Raw genomic sequence first — 21,204 nt, forward strand, 5'->3', positions numbered from 1 at the left:
TTTCTAAATTATTCTGAACTTCAGAAGACTACTTAATAAATGCCGAATAGTACTGACTTGACTAACGTAGGACTGAAGAAAGAAGAGATAGAAACAGGCACACAGCAGTGAACTGAAGGTTTACCACTTACCAACATTATGTAACAGTATTAATTAATTTGCCCATGAAGAAGAGCAATAAATCTTTTGTGAATTACATGTAATGTGATCACTATCAAATCTAAAACATGCATCGTATTTATTATTTAAGGGGTCCTATTGGTGTAATGCTATTGGTTAAACCGCGTTACATAAGCCGAGGCTGATGACATCGGAACTTGAGACTTGATGTCCCTCAACTCGAATGAATTCCAAAGAACAAACCTTCTGTGAATTAAGCTGTATTACCAGCAGATACCATGAACCATGTTCAATTTCTCAAGCTTTGTGCAAAAGGCTCAATCATTCATTGACCCAACTCAAGCTCTCAATATTTCTGCTTCTGATCGCAATCCTGCCAAATCTACTCTCTTCCGCAATCAATTCCGATTACCAGATTCCCAAACCCCTCTACAAGAAATCACCGCAGAACTTACTATAGCCCCACCAAATCAATACTCGCCGAATGCTACACAAGGAGAGAAGGATAGAGATAGAGAGAAGGGGTTCCATTATGCTGGAAAGTTGCACTTGAGTGAAGCATATCTGTGCTTCTCGACGCAGCCTACAAGTTTCCTTCAAACGGCGAGCACAGGCACATCTTCTGGTTTCAATGGGCAAACACATGGAGCCGGACCTGGTGGGAATGGATTCACACTGCCTTTATGTGCTATAAGAAGAGTAGAACGACTTCATAGTCAGTCCTATCAAGTATGCACCCCTCCTTTACCGCATTATTTATTGCTGACATGAAGTAAAGTTTGCGTTGGCTATTACCACCTGGAATGGAATCACAAATACATCAGCGAAAGATGGCTCAAAACAACCGACATATCAACAAAAGATTACAATAAGTCTTGCCGGAACGCGCCAAGCATGCGAACGGTTTTGCGATGGCTTAAAGAAAGGACTGAAATCGGGAGTAGGTGAGGTCGCAAAGATGAAGCGTGTTGTAGCAGAGTGTTATTCGGAATATTTGCTACAAGGCGACAGCAAAACAGGAGAAGCTCCGGATGCAGGGCTTGGAATGTTATTCAGATATCCGGGCGACCTTCGGAAATTACGAGACAAAAGTAAAATGCGACTTTGGGGAGAGTATCTTCGAGAAAATGGGCGGAATGTCACATTGATTCGCCAACCTACATTTCATAAGCTGATTCGAGTTGGATTACCGAATCGACTGCGAGGAGAAATCTGGGAGCAAACATCAGGGTCATTGTTTTTACGCTTGGAAAATCCCACGTTATATACAGACACTCTAGCGAAGTTTGAAGGAAGAGATTCCCTTGCTATTGATGAAATTGAGAAGGATCTCAATCGAAGTTTGCCGGAATATCCTGGATTTCAAAGTGTTGAAGGTATCGATCGATTGAGACGAGTTCTTACGGCATATAGTTGGACCAACGAAGAAGTCGGATATTGCCAGGCTATGAATATAGTTGTGGCAGCACTATTAATTTATATGTCTGAAGCCCAAGCTTACTTTTTATTATCCGCGTTATGCGACAGATTACTTCCCGGATACTATTCACAGACCATGTACGGCACTCTATTGGACCAACGCGTATTTGAGTCTTTAGTAGAGAAGACTATGCCAATATTATGGGATCATCTTGTCAAATCGGACGTTCAGCTTTCAGTCGTTTCTCTCCCTTGGTTTTTGTCATTGTATATTAACTCCATGCCTCTCGTATTTGCATTCCGTGTTTTAGATGTTTTCTTTTTAGAAGGTCCAAAGGTACTCTTTCAAGTTGGTCTCGCTATTTTACGCATAAATGGAGAAGAACTTTTAGATGCCGCTGATGATGGAGCTTTTATTTCTGTTCTGAAAGGATATTTCTCGAAATTGGATGATTCTGCGCATCCAAAATCCGAGAATGCAAAATTACGAGCAGTCACACGATTCCAGGAGTTGATGGTTGTTGCTTTTAAGGAGTTCTCAGGAATCACACAAAACACCATTGCAGAGCAACGTATGAATCATAAAGATGCTGTTCTGAACAGTATTGAAAGTTTTGCAAAACGAACCTCAATACGAAACCTAGGTCCGGAAAGCAAGAAATTGAGTGTTGACGAGTTGGGTGCTTTGTATGATAGGTTTTACGGCGTATTATACGAAAGGCAACAAAGAAGTCAAATGATACAGGAAGAAAAAGAAAGAAGAGCAAAAGCCAATAGAGCCAGTGTAATTGCTGGATTAGTAGAGAACCAAAATATCGAGAAAGGTAGAGTGGGTCTTGGTCCAAGTCCTACTCTGATGGATTACGATTGTTTTCGAGAGTTCCTCGCTGGAATGACTAAATGGGCTGTAACAGATTCACCATCAGCACAAGAAAAGGAAGTCGAGAAGGAGAAACATTCTTATTTTGGCAATTCTATGCGACGAAGAGATATTTCCCTTTCTCCTTGGGGTTTTGGTAACCCTGAACCTGCTGATCACGAATTTATGCAACGACTTTTCCGAAGATGGGATGTGGATATGAATTCCGCACTGACTTTACAAAATGTTGTTACAGGATTGGCTCATATCAAAGGAAAAGGTGATATTATGGGAAGCATTACATACTTCTTTGAACTTTATGATGATGATGGAGATGGGAAAGTGGACAGAGAAGGGATTTTAAGGATATCTGAAGCTCTACTGTTCCTTTCTCGAAGAGGTCTAGAAGGATCTCTAACACCTTCATCATCTATGGTTGGACTAAGTGAATATGAAGCTGGTAATCCAGCACAATTCCATAGTCCACATACAACAACACAAGAACGGTTTTTGAATAGCGTTAGTGCATTCATCAGACGTTGTTTTGAGTATGCTGATCCAGACCATCCACAAAATATCGAAGACGAGGAGGAAGATGATCCGACTGAAGAAGAAAGTGAAGAGAAAGTCGAAGATACCTCAAATGATGCAAATGGTCTTGTTGATCCCGACTCATTTGCTATTGGCGATTCGGATGACTCGGATGAAGAAGATCTCTTAGATCTTGGTACTGACTCAAAGAAAACTAAAAAGGAAATTAATCTTCCAATCATTCCACCACCATCCAACAAACCCAAAAATCTCTCTACGCCTTCTCGAAGTGTCTCAAAAGCACAATCAGAAAGTGCTAACGCAGCTCTTGACCCTTCCAAACCTCTTCATATAACTCTTCCTACTTTCCGTATGGTCGTTCTAGCGGATGAACTTCTTGAACAATTCTTTGAATCTTCATTCCCAGCTTCCTTCCGCATCTCAGATAAAATGGCTTCAACCTCAAATGCTACAAATTCTTCTCTTACCACATTCACAAACATTGGCAAATCGGCAGCAACAGCAGCAGCAAATGTTGTTAGCGGTCCTAGTTCTGCTGGTGTGGTACCACCTGGAAAAGGACTTAGAGGTGTTTTGGATAATATTGTTACTGATGGAATGAGAGTTGCTGCTGAAGTTAGAAGAAGAATGGATGAGGCTCAAAAGGAATTGGAGAGAAATGCTGTGCATAGACCAGGTGTACAAGATGAGGATGAGGAGGAAGAAGATGATGGATTAAGAGTTTCAGGAGGTTATGGTGGTGATGCTGAAAGGAGGAGTGTAAGAAGTGAAGATAGAGATTTACTGGAAGGAGCAGATGCTGAAGCAGGTAGTATTAGAAGTGGTATTGAGAAGGTTGAGGGGGTAGGGATATCGGGTAAGATTGGAAGTTTGATGCCGAATATTTCTGGAGATTCACAGAGAGAAAGAAGTTCTAGTTCGGCAACACAGAAAGTGGTGGAGTTTGAAAGATAGTCTGAGGTTATATGATACCTGTGCTATGGAGTGTGTTTCTGATTGATGGCTAGATGAGAATATTCAGAGAAAAAATCAAATTATATGCATTTTTGAGGCGAGTCAAGAGCGAGCGAGTGTTTTGTTTATGGTGGTTAGGGTTAGCAATGAGCGTATGGAATGAATGGAACGGTGGTTACTGAAGGCGTTTGTAGTTTTTTTCTTCTTCAATTGGGTTTTCTTGCTTGTAATTTATTTGATTTTGTGGGTGGGAATGGTGGTGGGCAATATAGGTAGTAGGTAGTCATTAGAAGAATTAAACAATTGTTGATCCTTGATTTGAGAATGATTTGATAGCTTTGTGGAATATATTTTATGACTGGATGTGAGATGGAGAAAATATTCGTGGGTTTGAGGGGGGGGTAGGGGAGGGGAGTGATAGGATATGAATATGATGATTTAGAAAGTAAAGTGTAGTTGATAGGTAGGTATTTACCAAACCAGACTGTAAACTCCAAACTCAAAGCCTAAAGCCGGGAATAATAGTATACAATGTTTAATATAGATACGGATAGCTAGCTATCTACTTATTTATTTATTCACTCATTTACTCACGAATTGATTTCTTATTAGTTATTAGCTAGCTACCCCGCCCTAATGCGAACACTCACCCACCCACACACACTTATTATATACCGAGTACATGCAATCTTTGAGCAATCCAATCCAATCCAATCCAATCCAATCGTATATATCGTATCTAATCCACAACCAATAATCCCATCTCCCACATCCCACATCCGATCTCCCACTGGCGACCGTAATAACTTGCTGAACCTCCCCCCCCCCCTCAAAAAAACTAATAAAAAAAAAAACTCTGCAGATACAATTTTTCTCCCCACCAACCCATCCATCCACCCAACTACCTACACACCCCCTCCCCCACCCCCTCTCTCTCTTATCCATCATACATCCTCCCATTCTCCCATTCCCCCACCTTCATTCCTCTCAATATATACCCAAACAACCGCGTTCCAAATATCCAAAAGTACAAACACAAAAACAAAAACCATCCGGCATGGTGTAGTGGCTAGCATTTCCGCCTCTCAATGAAGATTCCTTCGAGTTTCTCAACAGGTCGCGGGAGACCGGGGTTCAATTCCCCGTACCGGAATTCTTTTTTTTTTCTTTCTTTTTTTCTTTTAAAAGAGGTATTCTGGGGGAATGAAGGAGGGAGGGAGTGAGGGGATGCGTTTACTTACTTACTTACTTTATTTAACTTCTCTGGGGGAGGAGAAGAGGAGAGGAGAGGAGAGGAGAGGAGAGGAGGGGGATTTTTTAATCATTTTATTTTATTTTATTCTATTCTATTCCATCTATTCTATTCGATTTCACAACAACTTTTTTTTGATAAGACATGAATGAGATTGATTAAATAAGTAAATAAATAAGTAAGTATGAATCCAAATCCAAATCCAAATCCGAACGCGAGATCAAATGTAAATTTAAACTCGAATCTTTATATAAAGACAAGAAAAAAAAAGAGAGAAGAAGCGAATTTAAAAAAAAAAAAATAAAATAAAATAAAATAAAATTCTATTCCTCTCTCCTCACTTCCTCCTCACTCCTCCTCCTCCTCCTCAAAACAATAAATCATATACATATATATGTACATAACTTACTCTATTCGATTATCTTTTTTCTTATAATATAATATAATATAATACATCGAACTAACCAACCAACCAACCAACTAAGTAGATAGAACAAAAAGAAAGAAAGAAAGAAAGAAAGAGAGAGAGAAAGAAAAGAGATAAGAAAAAAGAAAAGAGAGTATAAGTAAAGCAAAAGAATCGATCGATAAAACATATATTCAAATAAATTTTATTCTAGCTATGCTAGCTAGCTAGCTAGATATTCTAGATAGAGATAGATTTAAGAATAATCTAGTCATTTCCTCCCCTTCTCTACCCCCTCTCTCTACCCTCTCTCCCCTAGCTTTTCTATTTCACTATTTCTCCACTTCTCCTCTATACATATATAGCTCATACTATTTATTTATTCATTCATTACATATCCATTTATCTACTATATATATTATTAATCAGCTACCATTCATCATCCATTACACACCCTCAAACCACCTTCCTCAATCTAATTTCTTCCCATTTCACCCTCTCCCCCCTCAAAACACACTACTACCAAAACTCAAATCTTCATAAATAAAGTGGGAAAAAACATTGATGATTAAAATTTTACATATATTCTACAATCCCTTCCCCAGAAACCAAACCAACATGCTTTTTTGTATTTACATGTTTCCCAATCCATATCCTTCCCCCAATCCATCCTCCCATCCATCCACCCCATTCAATTCCATTGGTATCTATTTCCCCCTCCAATCCGTCAATCCACCATTGAAGTAACAAAAGAAAAGCAAAAAAGAAAGAATAATACATATATGTCTCCCACATGTCCATTAATTCGCCACCATCATCATGACTACCACCACCTTCTAATCATCCAACCTAAACATCTTTCTCAATACCTGAAACTTCTTCTTTCTTCTCGGACTTCCCCCTTGCCCCATTACATCCACTTCACTCAATCCCGTAGCCGTAAATCTTCGATTCCCAACCTCTGGTCTCCCATTTAATTCCGCAACCACTTCTTTATTTTCACCTCCTACAATTCCTGCTCCCGTATCCGCAGAAAAAGGTCTTCCCTCTTCAAAAGGTAATTTGATTCCCGTATCATCAGCCAAAGGCCAAGATCCACTATTTTGTCGAGGATTCTTTTTCAAAACTCTTGGAGCATCAGGTTTACCAAAAGTTTCCGGTTTCTTAATAGCTTCAAGATCCTCCTTACTTCTCTCCAAATGTGTATCTCTCCTCGCTGGACTCTCTCCATTATATTTCCTTACTTTACTATTCGGATCTTGTTTCTTCCTAAAAATAGATAGAATACTACCACGTCGAGCATTCTGTGGTCTAGCAGGAGGGACCGGCGTGCCTTGTCCATTGGCAACCTTGATTAATCCACGACCAGAACCCGATCTTTGTAAATTTCCAGACGATGCTGTCGTATTTCGAGATGATGGTCTATTACCATTTGGTTTAGATTTATTCAAACTTTTAGCTGTAGCAGGTCGACTCTCATCATCACTGTCTGGAAGATCAGAAGAATCTCCATCTTGATAACCTATAGGTTTTGGTATACTTCGAACTGGTGTACCACGTGATGATATTGGTCGTGCGACTATAGGAATAGGTGTAGGTTCATCATCATCACTCGAATCCACAAAACGACTTCTAAACCCATGACGAGGTTCATCTTCATCACTAGAGTCCGCAAATCGACTTGATCGTTGATTTGACTTTTGTTTTGGAGCTGGTCTAGCCGATGAACTTCTACCAAATCCAGGCATTTTAATTGGAGATTTTGCCCGAGCAGTAGAATCATTAGATCCTCTTAAAGAACTTCGCATTGTTCCTCGCATGGTAACTGCAGGAGGTCCACCAGGAGATGATGATCGAAGACTAAATCGACTTGAGTTAAGAGGAGACTGTTGACGACCATTTGATGACACATCACTTTCACGACGCATAGAACGCCTCATACTTATTCCATCTGTGGCAGGTCTAGCACGTTTGAAACTAGTATCACTATCTCCAGATGATTTACGTCGTAGAGGAGTTGGTGCTACCGATGCACTATTTCTTTGCGAATTTGGTGAAGCAGCAGTGGCAGCAGCACCCTGAATAAGTCGAAGGTGCTGATTGACAGCTTGAGTATTTGCTTGAGTCTTCGTAGGAGGAAGAGAAACAGGTCTTTGTTTCTTTTGATGTATTCCATTGGGTTGAGTTGTTCCATTTTGAGTTGCTCCTTTTGTTGAACCAGATCCTCTCATAGATTGTCTGATATGAACATCTGATTCCACATGAGGAGGCTCCGCTCTCATAGATGATCGCATAGTCGTTTGGCCGTGAACGTTGGAGCCTGCCTTTGATCCTGGTTGAATCATGTAGCTTCTCTCTGTATTTGATTGCTTTTGAACTTGTGGAAATGGCGATTCTTGCATTGTTATCATGATAGGAGAAGTAGGTGATTGTATCGTTACCGATTTCTTTTTCGTCTTCTTTGGCTTTGGAGCTAGTGTAACTTCTTGCTCTTCTTCATCTGCTACCATGTGTGCATCTAGCTCTAATTGTTTCTTTCTGTCCACTGACAAATTCTTCCAATATTGCTGAGCCTTCTCCCATCCTTCCTCAGGGTCTGGTTCACTCGATTTCCTTTGCAATTGACTTGACATATATGCTCTTTCTTTCGCCAACTTGGTACTTGGGCTATCCGGCTGAGATGCTAAAACAGAAGATGCCGAAACAGGACTTTCTACCACAGCATCCAACGACATGAACCCACCATCGTCTGGCGTCTCAAACTCTTCAGCAGCATCACTATATATACTGTCATTTTCAGATTCCTCCGACTCTTCAAAGATTGGTGCGGGATGAGCTTCCGAATTGGTTCTCGTACCATCCTCAAATTCCAATAAGGTCGAGGTATCTTCTATTGGATTTTCTGTTTCAGAAGTCGGCGATATAGCTGAGCCAATAACACCATTCTCAGGAGCAACATGAGAAATCTCATCCATGGTTTGATCCACATGACTCGAAGTAGAGCTTCCTGAGCCCCTATACCCACCAGGCATGTCCAACCATTCTCTTGATTGTGTGCCTTCTGGAGTTGGAGTAGGCATCTGAACAGCAATCTCGGGAATATTGTCATTCAATTCGTGATCCTCAAATTGATCTTTCGTTGGACTTGCCAATTCTCGATATGTATCAACATGTCCATCTTCTGGTCCCACTCTTACACTATTACTTCTAGCAATGCCGATAGCATTATTATCTAAGCTATAAGTACTGCTAGCATCTGTAATCTCTCCAGTTCCTTCCACCGAAGTTACGTCGAGAGGTAGAGGCTCGCGAGATTTCGAAATATTCGCTGCATTCTTTGAAGCGGCATCATGAACGAGTAGTGACCCTGCTACATGATCATTTGATTGTCCCATGGGGAATTCCATTACATCTCCCGCATGAGATGTGAACAATGGTGAAGTGGGAGAAGTGACAGGAGCAATAGTATTGACTTGCTCTGGTGGTCTGACTAAAACTCGTTCCTCTGCCTCTCGATGAGTCTTTCTTTCCCTCACACTTCCAAAAGAAGGAAGGGCTGGCCTTGGCTTCATGAACTCGTCGTCATCTTCATCTGTAGCATGCATGTCCTTCTTTTTTCCACGGCCAATATTAAACCAGCTACGCTTTACTTGCGGACTCGGAACCATTGGTGAATCGGAAGGCAAGGTTGTTGATTGACCCAATACAACATTGTTTCCTTCATCAAAGCTAACCCTGTTCGCTTTCTTCCTGGGCTGTTCCTCATCATTAGAAATCTCACTCAGTCGTAAGGAACCTCCGTCAGATGGCGATGGTCCTCTAGGTTCGATTGAAGACATAGAAGAATGTTTCAAGGCTGATTTTCGTGGAGATACAGATCGTGGAGGTGGATGGTGTCTCACCGTCAAGGTTTCGGGGGTTGTCATAAAATGTGGAGTTCTCGCAGGACTCACAGATTGGACACGACCGCCACGAGGAGATTCTTCATTTATCGAAAGGGCGGCAACAGATGACATTGGAGGTTGGCTTGCAGATCTGGTATGCTGGCGTTCTTCCGCATAATTTGCTGACGATTGCGCTCGCCCATGTCCCCTACCAGCAGATGACCGAGGCAAAGGAGATGGTGATGTAGTTCTTGCAGGTTCATTGCGATTCTCTAAGAATCCTACATTTCCAGAGCGCAGAGGAGAATCGTCTTCTTTCTCCTCTCTTTCTCTATCCTCACGCACAACGGATGGCTTTTTCGCTAACAGGGCGCCTGCTCGAGTTTTGTAACCATATGATGGTGCGTCACTTTCATCAGCAGATGAATTTGGTAGAATTGATGCCTGGTCACTATCAGAATCGGCTACGATAACACGCTTCTTTTTCTTCTTTGGTGGAGCCGTCACTGCAAGAGAATTTTGCGGGGAATTTGATTCCGAGACAGGTATAGATTGAGGATGTTCCCGAGGCGCTTCTGTTTCCGCGGGGGGCAATTTTGATACATCATTAGATTTTGGTGTAGGCTGTGATATGGATTGCTGAGTCGACTGTAATACGGGTTGCTGGGAAGGTTGTGACTTTGATTGTTGTGCGGTTGATGTGTTTGACGCCCTTTCCATTGCATCCACCGCGGTCCCTTTTAATCTTCCACCCATTGTTCCAGCTGCTAGATGAGTACCTTGTGCAGGCGGAGTTCGTTTCTTCTTTTTCACTGGAGCATTAGCAATTCCACTCAATCTCTGCTCGATAGCTAGAATGTCCGCTAGCGGCAAGAAGCGTCTGGTATTTGGATCGTATACTAGATTTTGGTCATGTGGTGAAACAATCCTTGGGCTTGTACTTAAGCTTGGAGAACATGTTAGCCGTCTTTGTTCAGGAGACATTGGCCTTGTACTCGTAGGGTAGGAAAAATTGACGGACCCTCTACTCTCCCCATTCATCTCAGACACACTGGATAAACTTGGGTTTCTTGGACCCATCCCACGCGATGGTGTTGCTGATGGTCCAAGACTCGAACCTCTCCCACCAGCTTTGTTTGGAGGCGGTGATGCGATTCTTAATCCAGGTGCATCCATACTTGCAGATCTTCGTGACTTCCCACCAGCCTTGTTGATGTTCTGCGGAATGGCCGGTACAGGCGGCGCATCATATGCACTGGGAACTGGTGACGATCTGGATGGTGAAGATTCCCGAAAAGTTCGTTCCGTCATCGAACCGGAACTTCCTCTTCGCACAAGGGCAGCACCTGGCGGACCACGTACGGAACCGCCTAAAGAGCTTCCAGCAGAAGAGGTTGAACCGTTTCTCCGAATCGTTCTTTTGGTTTGAATATCCGCCACCGAGGTAGGTGTCGTCGGTCTCGATCGTAATGCGGCAGCCGCTGCAGCCGACGACAAGGAAGTATTTGATGCTTGGGAAGATAGAAATGCCTGTGCCGCGGCGGTCGCGGCAGATGCGTTGACATTTGAATTTACTGGCTGGAGAAATCAACTGGTTAGCATTTTATTACGAATGTGGCTGCAGGTACTCTCTCCCATGCAAAGATGCTCCCCGAAAGCCAATTGCGATTGAGCTGTCGCGCAACGTGAAAAAAATCGATGAAATGTTGGAATGGCATGCAGCACACCATGAAATCTCACATACCGGATTCGAAACCGCTCTTCTCCTTCTATTTCCAAACATGGTGACTATCGTAGGCTTGATCGCCTCTTTACCCTCTGCCAACTATGGGCTAATGAGGATATTATCGCATTGGAAAAGAAGAATGTAGGAAATGGAACATGTAGCGATTCTGATGACTATTTTCCCTTTTCCGTAAGATAACAATACAAGAATATGACGATCCCGCTACGCCAATTCACTGATTCGGTGATGACTGGTGGTGTAGACGAATGAAATTTGGAATGACCAACTGGGATGTTTGGGAATCCCTTGGACACTGTTTGGTTGAATTGAGAATGTGGCTGATGATGCTTGTGTGCAGAAAGAATAGTGGGTTATGGAGTTTCTCTTTTTGGTGGTGGGAGGTAGATCACGATCCCAGAGTTTTCGAATGGAGTAACTCTGATGCTCGCAAATGGAGCAGATATTACAGTAGGTGGAGACAATCAAGAGGATGGCTGCATCAAAAATGCAAGTGGGCGAGGATCAGATCTCGAAAGGTGGGAGGATAGATCGCGGTAGGACTTTTTGATGGGATTTTGTGTGAGTTTGAAGGGAAGTGTGGAACTGGAGTTGGAACTGGAGTTGGAACTGGAACTGGAACTTTGGAGAGAGACAAGTGAAGTGAGGTCTCGATAAAGTTATGTGCTCAGCAAGTATTCTTCGCAGAGCCGAAATGAGAATGGTGCAAATCACATGGAGCCATTTGAATAAAATGATGGAGGTGAGAATTATGTTTGTGAGATTCATAAAAAGCAGGGCAGAGGGCAGAGGGGAGATGGAGATGGAGATGGAGAGAAGAAAGATTTCTGTGTCCATTCCAAGTTTGCACAGGACTATCAACACACCAACACATAGTAAGTGCTGGAGTGCGCACTTACACAGGATCGAGAATAGCTGCACGACTCAAAAGTTCCCAGCTTCAAAGTTTATATGCCACTTGATTCCTGTTATTGTCCGGAATGGGAATGATGACCAAGGGGGAGGCACTGGAGCATTTGAGTTGGACGAACAAAGCACACGCACACAATAATCACACACACACACACACACACACACACACACACACACACACACACACACACACATATACAAGAGTTGGAAGACTAATAATAATAAGCAGCAGTAGAGTCCCAAGGCACGTGCAAGGTAGGTAGTAGTAGTGTAGTTGAAGTATCCAGCCAGCATATACCCTTCTTCTTACCCTTCTTACCCATCCATCCATACAACCTTCCATCCATCCACCCATACAAACTTCCAAACCCTCGATTTCCACCTTTCCCCCTTCCCCCCTTCCCCCCTTTCCATTCCCAGATACACACATACCCACCACCGACCGATGTTTTCAATCGCAAATCAGAAACCACCATTGCATTACATAGAAATCCTCTCCCCCCAAATCCCATCCACCACCACCCACCACCACCGACACGCCCCCACGCCAACTTTGAGTCTGGAATTGTAAGTTTGCGATAGAGTTCCAGATGGCGAAAGAGATAAAAAATAAAAATAAAATAAAATAAAATAAAAAATAAAAACATCTTCTACTACCTATAACACAATCAATCCATCACCTATCTATCTATCTATCTATCTATCGCACCCACCATACAAAAAAATGACAGAGCGCGCACCAGATCCCCATCCATCCATCCATCCATCCATCCATCCATCCCTTCCCTCCCCTTCACTGGCACGTAGATCGCTCTCACGCCCAACACCGAAAGCAGCGCTAAGCCACACTTCCAAAGGAACTAGACCAACTGCCCAGAACTTGAGCTATGGGCCCCGGTACCGGTATATCGAATACCCAGGCACGTAATGCGTGATGACGTCGATGTACATTGTGTCCCGTGTGTGATGCTGAGAAGTACTTGGGATCTCTGTAGTTTTCAGTCCGAAATACGAAATACGGCAAGAGTGTGGCAGGTATTGTAATGTATTGTACAGTGTATTTATTTATTATATCTGGACAAATTCATTTCCGATGATTTCCCTGCCGGTGGAGATCAATTCTAGGTTTACCTGTCTCGTACGCGTATTTGAATCTTCAGTTCCATTCTAGATAACTAGGTATCTTTTCTTCCACCACCACATATTATATATCACACATCACACATCACATATCAAACATCAAACATCAAATATCAAACATCACAACAAATAAAATACTGTCCACCAACACCCTACCTTGTCAAAAACTCGCATACATACTATACCATACCATACCATACCATACCATGCTAGGACATGCTTTCAGAGCTACCATCGTACAGTTATCAAATCCAATTTGTTTTGTTTTGTTTTGTTTCTCCCATCTCTCTCTCTCTCTCCCTCTCTCATCAACTCACTCCCTCGCCAAAAACCACAATGCAAAAGCATACCCAAGTACCTACCTACCCTCACATTCCTTATTCCAAGGGGGCAAGCCCCCAAACCCCCCTAGCTCGCTCCGCTCGAAAGTCTTTAGTTGTAATATTCTGCCTCCACGGCAGTGGCTCCCGGAGGGCCAGCGGAGCGTCATTTCACTTCACTTGTATTTTGAGATATAGATGTTTATACTTACTTACACAGTACTAGAGTTATGTTTATAATCCTCTACTATCTATCACTTCCCTTGAAAGATTCCTCTTCCTCTCTATTTTCATTTCTATTTTCTACTTTCACTCCCGCCCAATCCCAGATATCCTCCGCTCGCTCTCCCTCCCTCCCTCCCAAGATATAAACAACATCACACCCCTCTACTCCACTCCACTCCACTCCAGTTCTCCATACACAATATTATGCCAATCCCACCATGGAAAATATCCCATCCCTCTCTCCATCCCTCTCCTAATCTATCACCTTTCTAACTCTACTCTTACTATCTATGTATCCGAATATACACACGCGGGATTTGATTCCAAGACTTGCTAAACTAGTAATATATCATAACATCCCCATCCCATATCTCATATCCCCATCCACCATCCACCATCTACCACACAAACCCCCCTCATACATGCATACGTCCAAACATCCAGATTCCAGATAAATCTTCTATATAAATCTTCCCGGTCAAATTTTCCAAACACACCTTTCAAATTCCAAATTCCAAATTCCAAATGAACCCATATCCATCTAACCATCTAACCATCTATTCATATCTATATCTATATCTATATTTATATCTATATTCATCTAATTATTTAATCATTTACTCTTCTAATCATCTAATCATCTAACTATCTAATTATCTAATTATCTAATTATCTACCCATCTACCTATCTACCCATCTACCTATCTACCCATCTACCCATCCAATCAATCAAACCCTCAGCCATCTATATATCACATATCATATATCACATATACACATATACATAAGCATAACATTACCCATCTCGCAAAAATGACATAACACACACCGAGTGAAATTTTTGCCTATTATTCATTCATTCATTCATATATATATATATATCCGAATAACTAGCTACCTAGTAGTACCTGCAAGAAAATTCCCCCTCCATTCCATTTCATTCCAAAGTGATACCAATAACTTCCAAGATAGATACTTATTAAACTCAAGCATTCATCTCATTAACGTAAATGCCATCTGACATACACATCTATCTCATCGGAGCTAGGTATTTCATCCACACACCCCATTCTATGGCACCGAGATGGAATATGTAGTGTAGCGTTTATAGGTGTGTAAATTTGAGGAAGCTATTTACTAGCTAAACTATTTCTTCCAGTTCCGCGGATACTCCTTGTTCTTGAATCGAGACGTCTCTTACTAGGTTACGGAGATACTGCAGTATTTTTCGACGGGGTGATGTTTATCCTAAGTGGTCTTTGATGTGGATGGGTGGTGTAGACGGGTGGTAATATGTACAGATCCACCAAAGGAGAAAAACTTCCTAAACCAAATGTCAGGAGTCTGTTCAAGTAATAGAACGTATTGTTTGGGAGAGCTGAATATTTGGGAAACTGGACAAAAAGCCAGCCTGGAGGTTCATTTCGTACCTTGATATATCATATCTGTGCATGTGTTCGTATGGTCTGAGAGCGCAGATTTCATTGCTCCAGCGGAGATGGTAATACCGGAAATCTCATGGAGAGTCCATGACCAGTGTGATATTGTTCTCCCAATTTAATACCTGTTTGGTGTATCTTCGCATGTCCGTATATTCGTAAAGACTTGAGTGAGATTTCTCACGCCTGGTGAATTTCAGATATAAATCTTGACCCCGCAAACCCTCCATCAGATGTAACTCTCCATTCTCCTTATTCGTTCTCATCAACCGTCGTCTCATATAATGCACATCTGCACATTCGGTTTACAGTCCGTCCATTGATGATCTCCATGTTCCACCTCCCACTTCACCATCGAAACATACCACTGACACTGCGAAATCTCTCGATCCATCGTCTGACCTTCAATTATCATCCTTGCTCCCCATACATCCCTGGTTCTTGCCCTCATATTACTAGCCTCATCCTCTTCTCCATTGTTCAATTCGACGTCCGACTTCGTCAAAACAAACGTCAAATTTCTCAATCCATGTAAATATTTAATCTCCGCCAAAGCGTCAAATCGAAACAATCGCATGATTTCCCAGAGGTGTACATCGATATCCACTCTCTCAATCAAATCCTTTTGCGTACAATTCTTGAAATCCATCGCCAAATCTCCGACAGGTGAACATTCCTCGTGGTCAAAACAAAGGGTATCGAGGGCAAAGTTTATGTATATGGTGGAGTTGTACGAGGGGTTTAGGTGCAGGAGAGAATAGTGTTCGAGGAATAGTGTGCGCGTTTCGGAAGAGATGGATAGGAGGACGGAAGTGGGAACAGGAGTGTAATAAGATTTGTAGATTCGAGAGTAGCGGATTGGAAGAGTACGAGGACCGGGGAGGAGGTTGGACCAGATTTTCAGGCGTAGTTCGGAAGGAAGAGCAAGGAATGAGGAGGTGGTAGTTGTGCTTGTAATTGTGGTGGACATTGTGATTCTTGGTGTATGAATTGCGGAGCTGGGAAATGTGGGACAGACAAGTTGTAATTCCGCAGTTCAAGAACGATTTTGACGCTGATTGTTATCGCAGTCTGTTGAATACAAATTGCGATTCTTGGTGGTGATGGTAGATTGTTATTGTAAGGATATAGGTTGTGATTGTAATTATTTAGGTTCAGACATTCAGTCTCGTTGTCATTCGGGATGTTATTGAAAGTAGGTAGTCATGGTCAAGGTAGTGGCGGGTGCTTCTTAGCGTGAACCCTAAAAGTTAGCGGCACATTACCCTGGAGAAAAGACTTGGCATTCCTTATCAACATCGCCGGCCACATTGAGTGTCGTGTAGATCCGGAGTACCACCAGTGGTTGTATCTTAAATCATTGGCCATTGGCCATTTACCTAGGAACAAACCCTTCATGTTCAAGGAATGTACACACACATTACCAATTTGTAATCCTTCTTCTCCTTGTATTCTCATCACATTAGCACCGTCCTGTGTTCCCACGCTGAAACAAGAATGTGATCACCAATAGAACATTTGGCTTGATAGAACTCATATAACATGTACCTGGAACAGATCTCGTATCAATGTCATCCGATCTATGACGTAGATACAGCTGGAATCCTCTCAGCTGTTAGGTTGAAGATATCAGACAATAGTGCGGGTCATCATGATGCAAGTGACAACCCCTCGCCTAGCATCAGATGACTTGTTCGGTTATATTTCATTATTCGCGGAGCAAGATCTGTCTAAAAGAGAATCTATAGTCTCATCTCATGTTTGCCTATTCTTAGATGCTCCGAATAATACATAAAATAACCCCCCAAACCATGGATCATCAGCCACAAGCCAACTGGTATTTCTATAACTCCAAAAATTCAATTTCTCGCCATACTCCGAGATACTATAGACCAACAAATCACGAAACTAAACCATCTCCTTGGGGGTCAAGATATTGTTCAACCCAATCCAGCAGGTGCATTTCCTCGACCTCATCCTTATATCTCTCCCAGTGATGCTCGACTCCTTCCTTGTTATTCGTCACTTCTTCCCGCCTCATTACCGGAAGCTTCATCTTCATCCCCAGATATGCAAAGTGGACTTCAGCCCACTTTATGGGTTTCTGCAGCTGAATCCCTTGACGTATATATTTACAATAATCCCAAGCCGATGCATCGTTCCCTATGATATCCTCTTCACTTGGACGGTTTCCAGTAGAAGAAATATCATACTGATTCTGAAGGTTTCTGACATGCTCATCAAAAGCTTCACATCTTAATATGTCCGCACCAACAAATCCCACAGTCTTCGCATCCCAAATCCCTTCTCTTCTTCCTCCAGCATCCTTCAATATCTGTATTGCTTCTCGTCTGATCATTTCATCTGGGCACTTACATACCACGACGAATAGCTGAGGTATTAAACCACATCCGAAAATAAACGATTTAATAAATGCTGGATGATTGACTATGGCTCTGAAAACGGTGGTAATCTCGGAATACACTGGAATTAAAAGTTTGTGAATTTCCTTATCACTATCTTTATTCGAGAATTGAGGAGATGATTGAATGCCTTTTGAAGAGGGGAAGCGAGAGGATGAATTATACGATTCGATGTTCAGACGAGAATAATATGATGACAAAAAGACGATCCGTAGTGCTAAACATTGACAGTGCAAGATTCCGGCAGGGATAAATTCGCTATGATCTTTTGGGTCTCTGTCGATTCGAGATTGAGCGATGTCAAAAATTGGTTGGAATGCGGATGTCCAGGATCTAAGTTCTTTCGCAAACGGAGGCTCAGAGGCTTCTGAAATGGCGTATTGGGAAATGCTTGTCAGTGAGGGCGTAGTTGGACCGGAAACTTTGTCCAGGAAAAGTCGTGATATGATGTTGTCTAAAGAAAGTTTCGCTTCCTTGAGGGAAGTAAAGATGGTTGGGATTGGTAAAGCATCGAAAGAGTCTGGGGAAACGAGAGGAATGACATCGCATGAAGATCGGGAGACACCGATCCACTAGAAAGCAAGCATGTTAGTCGAATTGTGCCTCTATTTGATTGGTATAGAAGATTAAGTTTGTGTTAGGATGTTCCAAGTTATACATACATTTACGAGATGAGCATCAAGACGAGCAAATGCTTCAACCACTTCATGTTCGAGGATGTGCGGTGCAGGACTAATATTAATATGGGTAGTAGTATTCGTCTGACTAGAGATCCAATTGTACATGAGATCTATCGTTGTCCTGACATTGTTTATGGCAAGTCGGACATCCCCATGAAAGTTTTGAAAACAAAAGATGAGTAAAGAGGAAATGAGGGTAGTGCGAATACAAGAATCGCCTCGAGCGATTACTTTCTGCAATTCTTTGAGCGCTTTTCCATATTGTTGAAGGGCATGACGATGATGAAAATCAAATTGCGAGGAGGGATTTGATGACCTCGATTTACATGCTCTACTCAGAGCAGCAATGGCTATGGCGCAATGAAAGATGGATGGTTCTTCCAGACACGCTTGTCTCACTATTCCATGCCAGAGTGGCGATTTGCGGCCATCGGCAAGATTATTTATAGTTTCGTGTTGAAATATTTGAAAATATATTGCTTCCTGTTCTCCAATGGGTGCAATTTTAAATGAAAGTGGTAAAGGTTTGGGTGCCAAAATCGTTCGTAATGACTGCCTATTAGTCTCCGTTCGAGGATAAATTCTCCTTGGATTCGCTTGTGGCTGAAAACTAGGGCTTTTGCGCTCATCATATCCATCACACATACGGCCAAATTTGTTGCATCTTTGACAACCTGGCTTTGCTTCATCGCATTTTACACGTCGAATCCTACATGAGAAGTCTCTGTTAGTTTTCAAAGACTCTTTTAAGGTTTAACGGAAATGTAGAATTCTCATTTGATGCTGCATTTAATCCTCGGACCCGATCCAATTATAAGCCATAGCAAGGTAGAATTGCGAAAAACTAGTACAATGGGTGTCCGCTTGATTATTCACTTACTTGCAAGTTATGCAGCCGTTACGCGAACGAGATCCAGCACTTTTGACATTTTTCTTCTCGGGAGTACTTTGTTTCATTGTAGGAAAGGGCGTTCTAAATTAAGGTTTGCTAATTCAAATATCAACGAAGGGATTGGTGGAAACAAACAAACATAAGCGAACTCGGTCTAAAAAAGAAGATTTCCAAAATACTGGATGTTAAAACTCCAGCTCGGTACGAGCACACTTGCTACATACATATCTCAACCATGCTAACATGACGAATTAATAGCAGTTGGTGGTCACTATTAATTATCTGAGCCGGAGCCTTGATATCGCTTGTAAAGTCCGCAGAGAACATTTCGAGATCTTACATTTAGCTCCATCGAAATAGAACTCAAGATTGCGGAGACAACGTGTGGATATCTACTCCTTCGCTCGAGCCACCAAGTGCTCATGAAGGGCATCCCGTATAATACTAACCGCAAAAGGAAGCGGAGAGCGAATTGGGTTGATTGACATAAGATTTAGATGTCTGCTTCGCAAATACAGGAACCGTTAGAACGATCGAGCCCGATCAACATTTACTTCATTTTGTTGCATTGACCCGCAATCATGACTGTAGAGTACTGTGTACCTTACGGGATATAACTTTACCATTTGGAGTCGGTCAGCCGCATTAATCAAAATTCTTAGGTCAAGAGTACTAGACAGAAGTTTCACGTGGAAATCAAGGATTGAAATCAAAATCTCCATACCACGTTTCCACATGCCAATTTTAGCTCGAAATTCGGCAGACAGTCCGGTAATTTCAAAGGGGAGATGATTCGGGTATTAAGGCAACCGAGTTTTATTTCCAGAAAGAATCACGCTATTGTTCCTCTGATGCTTGGACTTTCAGGATTACTGGAGACTTTGGTCTATTATTGAAAGTCTGGTAACAGTTGCCTTGGAACAAGCAAGGTTCGCTCACGTCATCAAGATCTTTGCATATGAAGGAATGTTGTGGACATCTAAAAATCACAAAGATGTTTTCATCTCGAGTGGAGAATCGGGGCTTAAATCGGTTGGTGCGATCCACAGATCCACTTATCTACCAGATGCCGATAAGTTCCGGTCGTAATCTTATGTATATATAACTATATATAGATTTATATCTTTAAAATAACATGAGCCACTTTTCGAATTCCGTCTAAAGTTACTCATTGAACACAATTTCGTGTAGTTTATTAGGTAAAGCTGAGCGAAAGCAACAACAGACATGTGGCAAGATTTCGTACAGAAGCCACCAAGGGGTTTATCCTGGCACTTTGCCCTGTTGCGTGAGAAAATGGTTACATCCCAATATGTGTTGTTGGCAACGGCCAGAACTACAGATAACGTGGTTTCCACGTCAGATCAGTTCAAATTCTAGGCACCAAGTATATTCCCCACTGCAATTGGATACCACACATGTAGGTAGAAATCAAGCAATCTTTAAATTCCTTACAACTGTCCTCCGTGGAGAAACATCTAAGCCACGGCTAGGGGTCCACCGCACAGTATCATGAAGATATCATACAGAAGGATTTCACTGTCTTGAAACATAGCTATCCTAGCTATTAGAAGTTCTAATCCATTTCCTAGAATAATTTGACATTGATTTCTTCAGACACAACAACGAAAGAAAGTAGAAAAGCACCAAAAGTCGTCATTAGTTTCAAGCCTCTCCTTCAAATTCATGCTCATTCATGTTTAGGAACCAAAACTTTGCTTGAAAGCTTGACATTCAATTAATTGATTCCCATTGGTATTTTTACGAAGGTACTTGTAGTGGTCCACTTAATAGATGGCCTGATTCTCCTGCCTCGAGTGATTATTCAATTCTGAAGTTCTGCTCGGTCCCGAAAAGCTTCAACAGGGGGCATCTCGCTAAGCCTTATCGTAAAGCCCGCGTTTACATAAACAGAAAAACAAGCGGAATTTATTAAGCATAACAAAGCAGCAACCAAATACCGCGATAAATCAACCAAACATG

At 42.0% G+C, this 21,204-nt stretch overlaps 4 protein-coding genes across 6 annotated transcripts; 1 reads left to right on the forward strand and 3 right to left on the reverse strand.

Moving 5' to 3' along the window:
- Window positions 1-341: 341 nt before the first annotated feature.
- Window positions 342-4,221, forward strand: Bcmdr1. Its single transcript, XM_024694373.1, has 2 exons — window positions 342-849; window positions 899-4,221. The coding sequence occupies exons 1-2, from the start codon at window positions 406-408 to the stop codon at window positions 3,902-3,904; spliced, it is 3,450 nt and encodes a 1,149-aa protein (XP_024550162.1). The 5' UTR covers window positions 342-405; the 3' UTR covers window positions 3,905-4,221.
- Window positions 4,222-5,916: 1,695 nt separating this feature from the next.
- Window positions 5,917-12,185, reverse strand: BCIN_08g01160 (hypothetical protein). 3 transcript variants are annotated; one of them, XM_024694375.1, is made up of 3 exons: window positions 11,191-12,185; window positions 10,468-11,024; window positions 5,917-10,386 (listed from the first exon to the last, which is right to left on the reverse strand). In XM_024694375.1, the coding sequence occupies exons 1-3, from the start codon at window positions 11,227-11,229 to the stop codon at window positions 6,399-6,401; spliced, it is 4,584 nt and encodes a 1,527-aa protein (XP_024550163.1). In that variant the 5' UTR covers window positions 11,230-12,185; the 3' UTR covers window positions 5,917-6,398. The 3 variants fall into 3 exon arrangements, with proteins under 3 accessions (XP_024550163.1, XP_024550165.1, XP_024550164.1); XM_024694376.1 differs by having other exon boundaries at window positions 5,917-10,392; XM_024694374.1 differs by having other exon boundaries at window positions 5,917-11,024.
- Window positions 12,186-14,620: 2,435 nt separating this feature from the next.
- Window positions 14,621-16,555, reverse strand: BCIN_08g01170 (hypothetical protein). Its single transcript, XM_024694377.1, has one exon. It carries the CDS (start codon window positions 16,194-16,196, stop codon window positions 15,504-15,506), a length of 693 nt encoding a protein of 230 aa, XP_024550166.1. The 5' UTR covers window positions 16,197-16,555; the 3' UTR covers window positions 14,621-15,503.
- A 357-nt stretch (window positions 16,556-16,912) lies between these two features.
- On the reverse strand, window positions 16,913-19,032 carry BCIN_08g01180 (hypothetical protein). The gene is made up of 2 exons (XM_001548692.2): window positions 18,312-19,032; window positions 16,913-18,221 (listed from the first exon to the last, which is right to left on the reverse strand). Exons 1-2 carry the CDS (start codon window positions 18,972-18,974, stop codon window positions 17,127-17,129), a joined length of 1,758 nt encoding a protein of 585 aa, XP_001548742.2. The 5' UTR covers window positions 18,975-19,032; the 3' UTR covers window positions 16,913-17,126.
- Window positions 19,033-21,204: the final 2,172 nt, after the last annotated feature.

This window comes from Botrytis cinerea, chromosome 8 (assembly GCF_000143535.2).
Source record: "Botrytis cinerea B05.10 chromosome 8, complete sequence".
In the NCBI taxonomy this organism is placed as follows: Eukaryota; Fungi; Ascomycota; class Leotiomycetes; order Helotiales; family Sclerotiniaceae; genus Botrytis; species Botrytis cinerea.

Coding starts and splice junctions, on each gene's coding strand:
- Bcmdr1 (XM_024694373.1), top strand. CDS start 406: ATGTTCAATTTCTCAAGCTTTGTGCAAAAGGCTCAATCATTCATTGAC. Junction 850..898: donor TTCATAGTCAGTCCTATCAA/GTATGCACCCCT, acceptor CATGAAGTAAAG/TTTGCGTTGGCTATTACCAC.
- BCIN_08g01160 (XM_024694374.1), bottom strand. CDS start 11,229: ATGTTTGGAAATAGAAGGAGAAGAGCGGTTTCGAATCCG. Junction 11,025..11,190: donor GAAGAGCGGTTTCGAATCCG/GTATGTGAGATT, acceptor TGATTTCTCCAG/CCAGTAAATTCAAATGTCAA.
- BCIN_08g01170 (XM_024694377.1), bottom strand. CDS start 16,196: ATGTCCACCACAATTACAAGCACAACTACCACCTCCTCATTCCTTGCT.
- BCIN_08g01180 (XM_001548692.2), bottom strand. CDS start 18,974: ATGTGTGATGGATATGATGAGCGCAAAAGCCCTAGTTTTCAGCCACAA. Junction 18,222..18,311: donor TTGATGCTCATCTCGTAAAT/GTATGTATAACT, acceptor CTTGCTTTCTAG/TGGATCGGTGTCTCCCGATC.